The 16,821-nt window shown below is 32.8% G+C and overlaps 1 protein-coding gene across 1 annotated transcript in view; it reads right to left on the reverse strand.

The window, feature by feature from the left end:
- necab1 (N-terminal EF-hand calcium binding protein 1) overlaps positions 1 to 16,821 on the reverse strand; it is a 49,011-nt gene that overhangs the window by 4,135 nt on the left and 28,055 nt on the right. The window contains exons 8-10 of the mRNA XM_087786255.1: positions 11,490 to 11,566; positions 1,776 to 1,823; positions 356 to 468 (exon numbers count right to left, since the gene is read on the reverse strand). Of these exons, the coding sequence (XP_087642381.1) occupies positions 356 to 468; positions 1,776 to 1,823; positions 11,490 to 11,566 (238 nt within the window). The remainder of the gene's footprint in view (positions 1 to 355; positions 469 to 1,775; positions 1,824 to 11,489; positions 11,567 to 16,821) is intronic.

Genomic DNA, 16,821 nt, shown 5'->3' on the forward strand with positions numbered 1-16,821 from the left:
GTAAAGGTTAACGAGCATCATGTTCGCCACGTTTCGTCACCAAAACATCACGACGAACACATTAGCATCGCTTGTGCCTCGAGGGCACAACATTTAGCTCATGGTGTCTTCAACTGAGATGCGCGTCACTAGCGTACTAAAAATAAGATAAGATTTGTGTTGCTTATTTTCCCCACTTTTTAATGGGCTTTGAAGGCGCCACTACTTTTTTAATTACAGTATATATTTTGTGGACTCTTTACTAGTTGTGTATTGTCAAGAATCTTTAAATATGATTTGTATCATGATACAAGGAAAAAGAAAAGAAATACAGAAAGAAGGAAAGAAAGAAAGAAAGAAAGAAGTGGTTTCTGACTGTAAGCAGCCGGTCTGGGCACAGGTACAGTCCATGTATTGTCTCAGAGACAAACGAAACTCCTCCAGCTCGTCCTCCAGGACCGAGAGCTGCCTCTGGATGATCAAGATGTGCTGGAGATGAAACACACAACAGTTACGAGTATAAAACATGAGAATTAAACATGAGAATGAAAAGAAAAGAGTAAAAACTATTGCGCAACACTTAAAAACGACAGTTAAATGGTTGAGTCAGTACTTGGGTGACTTAGGTCAGTCTGTCAATCTGAGCCTGAGAAACCTGGGTGTTGTATTTGACAAAGACATTTGGTGAGAGCAGCCGCCTCACAGCAAGAAGGTTGCTGGTTCGATTCCAGCCCGAGCCAACCTTTGTGTGTGGTGTTTGTATGTTCTCCCTGTGTTGCGGGGGTTTACTCCGGGCACTCCGGTTTCCTCCCTCAGTCCAAAAACACACAGAGGTTGATTGAGAACTTTGGGAAAATTGTCCGTAGGTATGAGAGTGTGAATGGTTGTGTGTCTTAGGGTTTCCTGCGACAGACTGGTGTCCTGTCCAGTGTGTCCCCTGCCTCTCACCCTGATACTGGGATAGGCTGCAGTCTCCCCGCGACCCCGGTAAGGACATAAAAAGCGGTAGACAATGAATGAATGAATGAATGTCTCTAGTTCAACTCTGCAAAAAACTGACCCCAAACTGTTTCCTTCAACTGAGAAAAATCTCTAAACTTAGGAAAATGTTGTCACAGCATGATCTGGATCTTATAATCCATGTGTTTGTGTCGTTTACACTATTGTAACAGTTTATTGTGTGTCTAAACAAGAAGGATCGTCTCTCCTGACTCCTTCAAGAAACATCTGTGTTTGATGATCTACTGACTTTTAAACTGTTTGATTACAGTTGAAAATTGTTTAATTACACTTATATAGTTGGAATATAATGTACATTGAAATAATAGTTTCACCAACACTTTCACGACACGCTACAGTTTTTAAAAGAGGCAAAAATCATGTAACATCGGCTGTGATTACGGATACTAACGAGTTAATAATGTGCTGATAAAAATACATTTCATAGTATCTTGTATATTCCGAGCGGGAACATGGAGGCGTGTTTTTTATTGTTACATAACGTGTGGCGGCTGAGCGTCACATGACGTCTCCAGAGGAAACAAACCGGGTTGGACATCTTCAAGTCTCCGACGGAACGATGGACATGAGTGGAAGACGATGAACGCCCGTCAGGGTGTGGACCTTCCCTCGACATTCACCAAAACACCACTGATGTGACGAGACGGCAAACGAGGAGTTTGCCTCCCAGAAGTTTCAGTCGTGCTGTTTCCATGACGACCGCGCGACACTCATCACGCCTGATCCCGGCACTCAGCAGAGGTCCAGCATGTGAGGACGAGCGTCAGATCACTCACCAGTTTACTCTCCAGCACCTCCTCCTCCACCGGCTCCAGACGGATCTCCTGCAGACACAGAGGCTCTTGTCAGGCTCAGGTTCTTCTCATCCACGAGTCTTGAAGACATGATGTTTCCTAGAGGCTCCAAGACATTTGAAGTCGAGCACAGATTTGTACTTCTGACGTTGAAGTGGATTGAAAGAGAAGGTTTTTTTGGAGTTGCAATCCTCCTTTCCCTTTGATATGATTTCTATATATGTGTGTGTGTTTATATCACTTCTTTTCACAAAATAGTTTCAATATTTAATAGCACTGTATGTGTGTTGTTATATAAATATATATATATTTGTTGTTTTTGTTTTTATTAGTCATTCTATTTACAAAGTGTTTGTCAATTTTCGTGTTGCAATAAGATTTCTGGCCTATGGATGGCAGCGGTCATTATGTCCTCCGCGGCTAAAGTAGGAATTAAATCCTGCGAGATCCCGGCGATGACTGAGGACGAGAAGATACAGTGAGTCTAGCAGTATGTAAGGCAGATGTTGATGGACATATTTTGGTTTGAAAACAAATGAAAGCAGTTACGACTTCGTCAAGAGTCATGTGGTCTGTAAATACTACAACACCAGAGTCAAGTACTGGACAATACTACACATATATACTTGTGACTACACTATCACAACACCAGAGTCAAGTACTGGACAATTCTACACATATATACTTGTTACTACACTATCACAACACTAGAGTCAAGTACTGGACAATACTACACATATGTCCTTGTTACTACACTATCACAACACCAGAGTCAAGTACTCGACAATACTACACATATATACTTGTTACTACACTATCACAACACTAGAGTCAAGTACTGGACAATGCTACACATATATCCTTGTTACTACACTATCACAACACCAGAGTCAAGTACTCGACAATACTACACAAATGTTACTACACTATCACAACACCAGAGTCAAATACTAGACAATACTACACAAATGTTACTACACTATCACAACACCAGAGTCAAGTACTCGACAATACTACACATATATACCTGTTACTACACTATCACAACACCAGAGTCAAGTACTCGACAATACTACACATTTATACCTGTTACTACACTATCACAACACCAGAGTCAAGTACTCGACAATACTACACATATGTACCTGTTACTACACTATCACAACACCAGAGTCAAGTACTGGACAATACTACACATATATACTTGTTACTACATTATCACAACACCAGAGTCAAGTACTCTACAATACAACACAAATGTTACTACACTATCACAACACCAGAGTCAAGTACTGGACAATACTACGAATATATCCTTGTCACTACACTATCACAACACCAGAGTCAAGTACTCGACAATACTACACATATATCCTTGTTACTACACTATCACAACACTAGAGTCGAGTACTCGACAATACTACACATATATCCTTGTTACTACACTATCACAACACCAGAGTCAAGTACTCGACAATACTACACATATATCCTTGTTACTACACTATCACAACACTAGAGTCAAGTACTCGACAATACTACACATATATCCTTGTTACTACACTATCACAACACCAGAGTCAAGTACTGGACAATACTACACATATATCCTTGTTACTACACTATCACAACACCAGAGTCAAGTACTCGACAATACTACACATATATCCTTGTTACTACACTATCACAACACTAGAGTCAAGTACTCGACAATACTACACATATATCCTTGTTACTACACTATCACAACACCAGAGTCAAGTACTGGACAATACTACACATATATCCTTGTTACTACACTATCACAACACCAGAGTCAAGTACTCGACAATACTACACATATCCTTGTTACAACACTATCACAACACTAGAGTCAAGTACTCGACAATACTACACATATATCCTTGTTACAACACTATCACAACACCAGAGTCAAGTACTCGACAATACTACACATATCCTTGTTACAACACTATCACAACACTAGAGTCAAGTACTGGACAATACTACACATATATCCTTGTTACTACACTATCACAACACCAGAGTCAAGTACTCGACAATACTACATATATATCCTTGTTACAACACTATCACAACACCAGAGTCAAGTACTCGACAATACTACACATATGTACCTGTTACTACACTATCACAACACCAGAGTCAAGTACTCGACAATACTACACATATATACCTGTTACTACACTATCACAACACCAGAGTCAAGTACTCGACAATACTACACATTTATACCTGTTACTACACTATCACAACACCAGAGTCAAGTACTCGACAATACTACACATATGTACCTGTTACTACACTATCACAACACCAGAGTCAAGTACTGGACAATACTACACATATATACTTGTTACTACATTATCACAACACCAGAGTCAAGTACTCTACAATACAACACAAATGTTACTACACTATCACAACACCAGAGTCAAGTACTGGACAATACTACGAATATATCCTTGTCACTACACTATCACAACACCAGAGTCAAGTACTCGACAATACTACACATATATCCTTGTTACTACACTATCACAACACTAGAGTCGAGTACTCGACAATACTACACATATATCCTTGTTACTACACTATCACAACACTAGAGTCAAGTACTCGACAATACTACACATATATCCTTGTTACTACACTATCACAACACCAGAGTCAAGTACTGGACAATACTACACATATATCCTTGTTACTACACTATCACAACACCAGAGTCAAGTACTCGACAATACTACACATATATCCTTGTTACTACACTATCACAACACTAGAGTCAAGTACTCGACAATACTACACATATATCCTTGTTACTACACTATCACAACACCAGAGTCAAGTACTGGACAATACTACACATATATCCTTGTTACTACACTATCACAACACCAGAGTCAAGTACTCGACAATACTACACATATCCTTGTTATAACACTATCACAACACTAGAGTCAAGTACTCGACAATACTACACATATATCCTTGTTACAACACTATCACAACACCAGAGTCAAGTACTCGACAATACTACACATATCCTTGTTACAACACTATCACAACACTAGAGTCAAGTACTGGACAATACTACACATATATCCTTGTTACTACACTATCACAACACCAGAGTCAAGTACTCGACAATACTACATATATATCCTTGTTACAACACTATCACAACACCAGAGTCAAGTACTCGACAATACTACACATATGTACCTGTTACTACACTATCACAACACCAGAGTCAAGTACTGGACAATACTACACATATATACTTGTTACTACACTATCACAACGCCAGAGTCAAGTACTCGACAATACTACACATATGTACCTGTTACTAAACTATCACAACACCAGAGTCAAGTACTGGACAATACTACACATATATACTTGTTACTACACTATCACAACACCAGAGTCAAGTACTCGACAATACTACACAAATGTTCCTACACTATCACAACACCAGAGTCAAGTACTCGACAATACTACACAAATGTTACTACACTATCACAACACCAGAGTCAAGTACTGGACAATACTACACATATATCCTTGTTACTACACTATCACAACACCAGAATCAAGTACTCGACGATACTACACAAATGTTACTACACTATCACAACACCAGAGTCAAGTACTAGACAATTCTACACATATAGACCTGTTACTACACTATCACAAAACCAGAGTCAAGTACTCGACAATACTACACATATATACCTGTTACTACACTATCACAACACCAGAGTCAAGTACTCGACAATACTACACATATATACTTGTTACTACACTATCACAACACTAGAGTCAAGTACTGGACAATACTACACATATGTCCTTGTTACTACACTATCACAACACCAGAGTCAAGTACTCGACAATACTACACATATATACTTGTTACTACACTATCACAACACCAGAGTCAAGTACTCGACAATACTACACAAATGTTACTACACTATCACAACACCAGAGTCAAATACTAGACAATACTACACAAATGTTACTACACTATCACAACACCAGAGTCAAGTACTCGACAATACTACACATATATACCTGTTACTACACTATCACAACACCAGAGTCAAGTACTCGACAATACTACACATTTATACCTGTTACTACACTATCACAACACCAGAGTCAAGTACTCGACAATACTACACATATGTACCTGTTACTACACTATCACAACACCAGAGTCAAGTACTGGACAATACTACACATATATACTTGTTACTACATTATCACAACACCAGAGTCAAGTACTCTACAATACAACACAAATGTTACTACACTATCACAACACCAGAGTCAAGTACTGGACAATACTACGAATATATCCTTGTCACTACACTATCACAACACCAGAGTCAAGTACTCGACAATACTACACATATATCCTTGTTACTACACTATCACAACACTAGAGTCGAGTACTCGACAATACTACACATATATCCTTGTTACTACACTATCACAACACCAGAGTCAAGTACTCGACAATACTACACATATATCCTTGTTACTACACTATCACAACACTAGAGTCAAGTACTCGACAATACTACACATATATCCTTGTTACTACACTATCACAACACCAGAGTCAAGTACTGGACAATACTACACATATATCCTTGTTACTACACTATCACAACACCAGAGTCAAGTACTGGACAATACTACACATATATCCTTGTTACTACACTATCACAACACTAGAGTCAAGTACTCGACAATACTACACATATATCCTTGTTACTACACTATCACAACACCAGAGTCAAGTACTGGACAATACTACACATATATCCTTGTTACTACACTATCACAACACCAGAGTCAAGTACTCGACAATACTACACATATCCTTGTTACAACACTATCACAACACTAGAGTCAAGTACTCGACAATACTACACGTATATCCTTGTTACAACACTATCACAACACCAGAGTCAAGTACTCGACAATACTACACATATCCTTGTTACAACACTATCACAACACTAGAGTCAAGTACTGGACAATACTACACATATATCCTTGTTACTACACTATCACAACACCAGAGTCAAGTACTCGACAATACTACATATATATCCTTGTTACAACACTATCACAACACCAGAGTCAAGTACTCGACAATACTACACATATGTACCTGTTACTACACTATCACAAGACCAGAGTCAAGTACTGGACAATACTACACATATATACTTGTTACTACACTATCACAACGCCAGAGTCAAGTACTCGACAATACTACACATATGTACCTGTTACTAAACTATCACAACACCAGAGTCAAGTACTGGACAATACTACACATATATACTTGTTACTACACTATCACAACACCAGAGTCAAGTACTCGACAATACTACACAAATGTTCCTACACTATCACAACACCAGAGTCAAGTACTCGACAATACTACACAAATGTTACTACACTATCACAACACCAGAGTCAAGTACTGGACAATACTACACATATATCCTTGTTACTACACTATCACAACACCAGAGTCAAGTACTCGACAATACTACACATATATACCTGTTACTACACTATCACAACACCAGAGTCAAGTACTCGACAATACTACACATATGTACCTGTTACTACACTATCACAACACTAGAGTCAAGTACTCGACAATACTACACATATATCCTTGTTACAACACTATCACAACACCAGAGTCAAGTACTCGACAATACTACACATATCCTTGTTACAACACTATCACAACACTAGAGTCAAGTACTGGACAATACTACACATATATCCTTGTTACTACACTATCACAACACCAGAGTCAAGTACTCGACAATACTACATATATATCCTTGTTACAACACTATCACAACACCAGAGTCAAGTACTCGACAATACTACACATATGTACCTGTTACTACACTATCACAACACCAGAGTCAAGTACTGGACAATACTACACATATATACTTGTTACTACACTATCACAACGCCAGAGTCAAGTACTCGACAATACTACACATATGTACCTGTTACTAAACTATCACAACACCAGAGTCAAGTACTGGACAATACTACACATATATACTTGTTACTACACTATCACAACACCAGAGTCAAGTACTCGACAATACTACACAAATGTTCCTACACTATCACAACACCAGAGTCAAGTACTCGACAATACTACACAAATGTTACTACACTATCACAACACCAGAGTCAAGTACTGGACAATACTACACATATATCCTTGTTACTACACTATCACAACACCAGAGTCAAGTACTCGACAATACTACACATATATACCTGTTACTACACTATCACAACACCAGAGTCAAGTACTCGACAATACTACACATATGTACCTGTTACTACACTATCACAACACCAGAGTCAAGTACTCGACAATACTACACATATATACCTGTTACTACACTATCACAACACCAGAGTCAAGTACTCGACAATACTACACATATGTACCTGTTACTACACTATCACAACACCAGAGTCAAGTACTGGACAATACTACACATATATACTTGTTACTACACTATCACAACACCAGAGTCAAGTACTCGACAATACTACACATATGTACCTGTTACTACACTATCACAACACCAGAGTCAAGTACTGGACAATACTACACATATATACTTGTTACTACACTATCACAACGCCAGAGTCAAGTACTCGACAATACTACACATATGTACCTGTTACTAAACTATCACAACACCAGAGTCAAGTACTGGACAATACTACACATATATACTTGTTACTACACTATCACAACACCAGAGTCAAGTACTCGACAATACTACACAAATGTTCCTACACTATCACAACACCAGAGTCAAGTACTCGACAATACTACACAAATGTTACTACACTATCACAACACCAGAGTCAAGTACTGGACAATACTACACATATATCCTTGTTACTACACTATCACAACACCAGAGTCAAGTACTCGACAATACTACACATATATACCTGTTACTACACTATCACAACACCAGAGTCAAGTACTCGACAATACTACACATATGTACCTGTTACTACACTATCACAACACCAGAGTCAAGTACTGGACAATACTACACATATATACTTGTTACTACACTATCACAACACCAGAGTCAAGTACTCGAAAATCCTACACATATGTACCTGTTACTAAACTATCACAACACCAGAGTCAAGTACTCGACGATACTACACAAATGTTACTACACTATCACAACACCAGAGTCAAGTACTGGACAATACTACACATATATCCTTGTTACTACACTATCACAACACCAGAGTCAAGTACTCGACAATACTACACATATATACCTGTTACTACACTATCACAACACCAGAGTCAAGTACTCGACAATACTACACATATGTACCTGTTACTACACTATCACAACACCAGAGTCAAGTACTGGACAATACTACACATATATACTTGTTACTACACTATCACAACACCAGAGTCAAGTACTGGACAATACTACACATATATACTTGTTACTACATTATCACAACACCAGAGTCAAGTACTCAGCAATACAACACAAATGTTACTACACTATCACAACACCAGAGTCAAGTACTGGACAATACTACACAATTATCCTTGTTACTACACTATCACAACACCAGAGTCAAGTACTCGAAAATCCTACACATATATCCTTGTTACTACACTATCACAACACTAGAGTCAAGTACTCGACAATACTACACATATATCCTTGTTACTACACTATCACAACACCAGAGTCAAGTACTCGACAATACTACACATATATCCTTGTTACTACACTATCACAACACTAGAGTCAAGTACTCGACAATACTACACATATATCCTTGTTACTACACTATCACAATACCAGAGTCAAGTACTGGACAATACTACACATATATCCTTGTTACTACACTATCACAACACCAGAGTCAAGTACTGGACAATACTACACATATATCCTTGTTGCTACACTATCACAACACCAGAGTCAAGTACTCGACAATACTACACATATGTACCTCTTACTACACTATCACAACACCAGAGTCAAGTACTGGACAATACTACACATATATACTTGTTACTACACTATCACAACGCCAGAGTCAAGTACTCGACAATACTACACATATGTACCTGTTACTACACTATCACAACACCAGAGTCAAGTACTCGACAATACTACACATATATACTTGTTACTACACTATCACAACACCAGAGTCAAGTACTCGACAATACTACACAAATGTTACTACACTATCACAACACCAGAGTCAAGTACTCGACAATACTACACATATATCCTTGTTACTACACTATCACAACACCAGAGTCAAGTACTCGACAATACTACACAAATGTTACTACACTATCACAACACCAGAGTCAAGTACTGGACAATACTACACATATATCCTTGTTACTACACTATCACAACACCAGAGTCAAGTACTCGACAATACTACACATATATCCTTGTTACTACACTATCACAACACCAGGGTCAAGTACTCGAAAATACTACACATATGTACCTGTTACTACACTATCACAACACCAGAGTCAAGTACTGGACAATACTACACATATATCCTTGTTACTACACTATCACAACACCAGAGTCAAGTACTCGACAATACTACACATATATCCTTGTTACTACACTATCACAACACCAGAGTCAAGTACTGGACAATACTACACATATATCCTTGTTACTACACTATCACAACACTAGAGTCAAGTACTGGACAATACTACACATATATCCTTGTTACTACACTATCATAACACCAGAGTCAAGTACTGGACAATACTACACATATATACTTGTTACTACACTATCACAACACCAGAGTCAAGTACTAGACAATACTACACATATATACTTGTTACTACACTATCACAACACCAGAGTCAAGTACTGGACAATACTACACATATATACCTGTTACTACACTATCACAACACCAGAGTCAAGTACTGGACAATACTACACATATATACCTGTTACTACACTCTCACAACACCAGAGTCAAGTACTGGACAATACACACATATATACTTGTTACTACACTATCACAACATCAGAGTCAAGTACTCGACAATACTACACATATATACTTGTTAGTACATTATCACAACACCAGAGTCAAGTACTCGACAATACTACACAAATGTTACTACACTATCACAACACCAGAGTCAAGTACTCGACAATACTACACATATATACCTGTTACTACACTATCACTATATTTCGTGTCGTTAACTCTGTATCTTTATACGTATCATATCAACAGGTACAATGGCAATACATAACGCTTGTATGTATGTGTATTATTGTGTGTAAATGTGTTTATGTAAATGGTTGTGTGTATGTGTGTGTATGTGTGTTTGGTTATGTCAATCAGATGTTAATCAGACCTCGAACTGTCTCATCTCACCACTGAATTTTGAAATACCCCAATAAAGGCTTGAGTTCAACACTCGCTGATTTATGGAGCGATGAAAGTAACAACTCAACACAACAGATGTCGACAACATCACACACAAGTGAGAAACATGCAGAGAAATGCTGCAGGGGAAGTCGTCACCTTTTGTTCTAGACGATCAATAAGCTTCTGCAGTCTGTTGACCTGAACGCTCCACTGGCTCTCGTCCTCGTACACACCTGGACACACAACAACAACCACACACACACACACATACACACACACACACACACACACACATACACACACACACACACATACACACACACACACACATACACACACACACACACATACACACACACACACACACACACATACACACACACACACACATACACACACACACACACATACACACACACACACACATACACACACACACACACACACACACACACACACACACACACACATACACACACACACACATACACACACACACACACACACACACACACACACACACACACACACACAGCCGAGCAACACAATGTAAAGATTATTATTGATTATAGTGAAAATTGTTGGATTATATTTGAAAATTGTTTGATTATGGTTGAAAATTGTTTGATTATAGTTGAAAATTGTTTGATTATAGTTGAAAATTGTTTGATTATAGTTGAAAATTGTTTGATTATAGTTGAAAATTGTTTGATTTCAGTTGAAAATTGTTTGATTCTATTGAAAATTGTTTGATTATAGTTGAAAATTGTTTGATTTTAGTTGAAAATTGTTTGATTATAGTTCAAAATTGTTTGATTTCAGTTGAAAATTGTTTAATTATAGTTGAAAATTGTTGGATTATAGTTGAAAATTGTTTGATTTTAGTTGAAAATTGTTGGATTATAGTTGAAAATTGTTTGATTTTAGTTGAAAATTGATTATAGTTGAAAATTGTATGATTATATTTGAAAATTGTTGGATTATATTTGAAAATTGTTTGATTATAGTTAAAAATTGTTTGATTATAGTTAAAAAATTGTTTGATTATAGTTGAAAATTGTTTGATTATAGTTGAAAATTGTTTGATTATAGTTGAAAATTGTTTGATTTCAGTTGAAAATTGTTTGATTCTATTGAAAATTGTTTGATTATAGTTGAAAATTGTTTGATTTTAGTTGAAAATTGTTTGATTATAGTTCAAAATTGTTTGATTTCAGTTGAAAATTGTTTAATTATATTTGAAAATTGTTGGATTATAGTTGAAAATTGTTTGATTTTAGTTGAAAATTGTTGGATTATAGTTGAAAATTGTTTGATTTTAGTTGAAAATTGATTATAGTTGAAAATTGTTTGATTATATTTGAAAATTGTTGGATTATATTTGAAAATTGTTTGATTATAGTTAAAAAATTGTTTGATTATAGTTAAAAATTGTTTGATTATAGTTTAAAATTGTTTGATTATAGTTGAAACTTGTTTGATTATAGTTAAAAATTGTTTGATTATAGTTAAAAATTGTTTGATTATAGTTTAAAATTGTTTGATTATAGTTGAAACTTGTTTGATTATAGTTGAAACTTGTTTGATTAAAGTTGAAACTTGTTTGATTATAGTTGAAAATTGTTTGATTATAGTTAAAAATTGTTTGATTATAGTTGAAAATTGTTTGATTATAGTTGAAACTTGTTTGATTATAGTTGAAAATTGTTTGATTATAGTTGAAAATTGTTTGATTATAGTTGAAACTTGTTTGATTATAGTTGAAACTTGTTTGATTATAGTTGAAACTTGTTTGATTAAAGTTGAAACTTGTTTGATTATAGTTGAAACTTGTTTGATTATAGTTGAAACTTGTTTGATTATAGTTGAAAATTGTTTGATTATAGTTAAAAATTGTTTGATTATAGTTGAAAATTGTTTGATTATAGTTGAAAATTGTTTGATTATAGTTGAAAATTGTTTGATTATAGTTTAAACTTGTTTGATTATAGTTGAAACTTGTTTGATTAAAGTTGAAACTTGTTTGATTATAGTTGAAAATTGTTTGATTATAGTTAAAAATTGTTTGATTATAGTTGAAAATTGTTTGATTATAGTTGAAACTTGTTTGATTATAGTTGAAAATTGTTTGATTATAGTTGAAAATTGTTTGATTATAGTTGAAACTTGTTTGATTATAGTTGAAACTTGTTTGATTATAGTTGAAACTTGTTTGATTAAAGTTGAAACTTGTTTGATTATAGTTGAAACTTGTTTGATTATAGTTGAAACTTGTTTGATTATAGTTGAAAATTGTTTGATTATAGTTAAAAATTGTTTGATTATAGTTGAAAATTGTTTGATTATAGTTGAAAATTGTTTGATTATAGTTGAAAATTGTTTGATTATAGTTTAAACTTGTTTGATTATAGTTGAAAATTGTTTGATTTTAGTTGAAAATTGTTTGATTATAGTTCAAAATTGTTTGATTTCAGTTGAAAATTGTTTAATTATAGTTGAAAATTGTTGGATTATAGTTGAAAATTGTTTGATTTTAGTTGAAAATTGTTTGATTTTAGTTGAAAATTGTTGGATTATAGTTAAAAATTGTTTGATTTTAGTTGAAAATTGATTATAGTTGAAAATTGTATGATTATATTTGAAAATTGTTGGATTATATTTGAAAATTGTTTGATTATAGTTTAAAATTGTTTGATTATAGTTAAAAATTGTTTGATTATAGTTGAAAAGTGTTTGATTATAGTTGAAAATTGTTTGATTATAGTTGAAAATTGTTTGATTATAGTTGAAACTTGTTTGATTATAGTTAAAAATTGTTTGAATATAGTTGAAAATTGTTTGATTATAGTTGAAAATTGTTTGATTATAGTTGAAAATTGTTTGGTTATAGTTGAAAATTGTTTGATTATAGTTGAAACTTGTTTGATTTCAGTTAAAAACTGTTTGATTATATTTGAAAATTGTTGGATTATATTTGAAAATTGTTTGATTATAGTTTAAAATTGTTTGATTATAGTTAAAAATTGTTGGATTATATTTGAAAATTGTTGGATTATAGTTGAAAATTGTTTGATTATAGTTGAAAATTGTTTGATTATAGTTGAAAATTGTTTGATTATAGTTGAAAATTGTTTGATTATAGTTTAAACTTGTTTGATTATAGTTGAAACTTGTTTGATTATAGTTAAAAATTGTTTGAATATAGTTGAAAATTGTTTGATTATAGTTGAAAATTGTTTGAATATAGTTGAAAATTGTTTGATTATAGTTGAAAATTGTTTGATTATAGTTAAAAATTGTTGGATTATAGTTAAAAATTGTTTGAATATAGTTTAAAATTGTTTGATTATAGTTAAAAATTGTTTGATTATAGTTGAAAATTGTTTGATTATAGTTTAAAATTGTTTGATTATAGTTAAAAATTGTTTGATTATAGTTGAAAATTGTTTGATTATAGTTTAAAATTGTTTGATTATAGTTAAAAATTGTTGGATTATATTTGAAAATTGTTGGATTATATTTGAAAATTGTTTGATTATAGTTAAAAATTGTTTGATTATAGTTAAAAAATTGTTTGATTATAGTTGAAAATTGTTTGATTATAGTTGAAAATTGTTTGATTATAGTTGAAAATTGTTTGATTTCAGTTGAAAATTGTTTGATTCTATTGAAAATTGTTTGATTATAGTTGAAAATTGTTTGATTTTAGTTGAAAATTGTTTGATTATAGTTCAAAATTGTTTGATTTCAGTTGAAAATTGTTTAATTATATTTGAAAATTGTTGGATTATAGTTGAAAATTGTTTGATTTTAGTTGAAAATTGTTGGATTATAGTTGAAAATTGTTTGATTTTAGTTGAAAATTGATTATAGTTGAAAATTGTTTGATTATATTTGAAAATTGTTGGATTATATTTGAAAATTGTTTGATTATAGTTAAAAAATTGTTTGATTATAGTTAAAAATTGTTTGATTATAGTTTAAAATTGTTTGATTATAGTTGAAACTTGTTTGATTATAGTTAAAAATTGTTTGATTATAGTTAAAAATTGTTTGATTATAGTTTAAAATTGTTTGATTATAGTTGAAACTTGTTTGATTATAGTTGAAACTTGTTTGATTAAAGTTGAAACTTGTTTGATTATAGTTGAAAATTGTTTGATTATAGTTAAAAATTGTTTGATTATAGTTGAAAATTGTTTGATTATAGTTGAAACTTGTTTGATTATAGTTGAAAATTGTTTGATTATAGTTGAAACTTGTTTGATTATAGTTGAAACTTGTTTGATTATAGTTGAAACTTGTTTGATTAAAGTTGAAACTTGTTTGATTATAGTTGAAACTTGTTTGATTATAGTTGAAAATTGTTTGATTATAGTTAAAAATTGTTTGATTATAGTTGAAAATTGTTTGATTATAGTTGAAAATTGTTTGATTATAGTTGAAAATTGTTTGATTATAGTTTAAACTTGTTTGATTATAGTTGAAAATTGTTTGATTTTAGTTGAAAATTGTTTGATTATAGTTCAAAATTGTTTGATTTCAGTTGAAAATTGTTTAATTATAGTTGAAAATTGTTGGATTATAGTTGAAAATTGTTTGATTTTAGTTGAAAATTGTTTGATTTTAGTTGAAAATTGTTGGATTATAGTTAAAAATTGTTTGATTTTAGTTGAAAATTGATTATAGTTGAAAATTGTATGATTATATTTGAAAATTGTTGGATTATATTTGAAAATTGTTTGATTATAGTTTAAAATTGTTTGATTATAGTTAAAAATTGTTTGATTATAGTTGAAAATTGTTTGATTATAGTTGAAAATTGTTTGATTATAGTTGAAAATTGTTTGATTATAGTTGAAACTTGTTTGATTATAGTTAAAAATTGTTTGAATATAGTTGAAAATTGTTTGATTATAGTTGAAAATTGTTTGATTATAGTTGAAAATTGTTTGGTTATAGTTGAAAATTGTTTGATTATAGTTGAAACTTGTTTGATTTCAGTTAAAAACTGTTTGATTATATTTGAAAATTGTTGGATTATATTTGAAAATTGTTTGATTATAGTTTAAAATTGTTTGATTATAGTTAAAAATTGTTGGATTATATTTGAAAATTGTTGGATTATAGTTGAAAATTGTTTGATTATAGTTGAAAATTGTTTGATTATAGTTGAAAATTGTTTGATTATAGTTGAAAATTGTTTGATTATAGTTTAAACTTGTTTGATTATAGTTGAAACTTGTTTGATTATAGTTAAAAATTGTTTGAATATAGTTGAAAATTGTTTGATTATAGTTGAAAATTGTTTGAATATAGTTGAAAATTGTTTGATTATAGTTGAAAATTGTTTGATTATAGTTAAAAATTGTTGGATTATAGTTAAAAATTGTTTGAATATAGTTTAAAATTGTTTGATTATAGTTAAAAATTGTTTGATTATAGTTGAAAATTGTTTGATTATAGTTTAAAATTGTTTGATTATAGT

This window comes from Callionymus lyra, chromosome 3 (assembly GCF_982586985.1).
Source record: "Callionymus lyra chromosome 3, fCalLyr1.hap1.1, whole genome shotgun sequence".
Taxonomy (NCBI): Eukaryota; Metazoa; Chordata; class Actinopteri; order Syngnathiformes; family Callionymidae; genus Callionymus; species Callionymus lyra.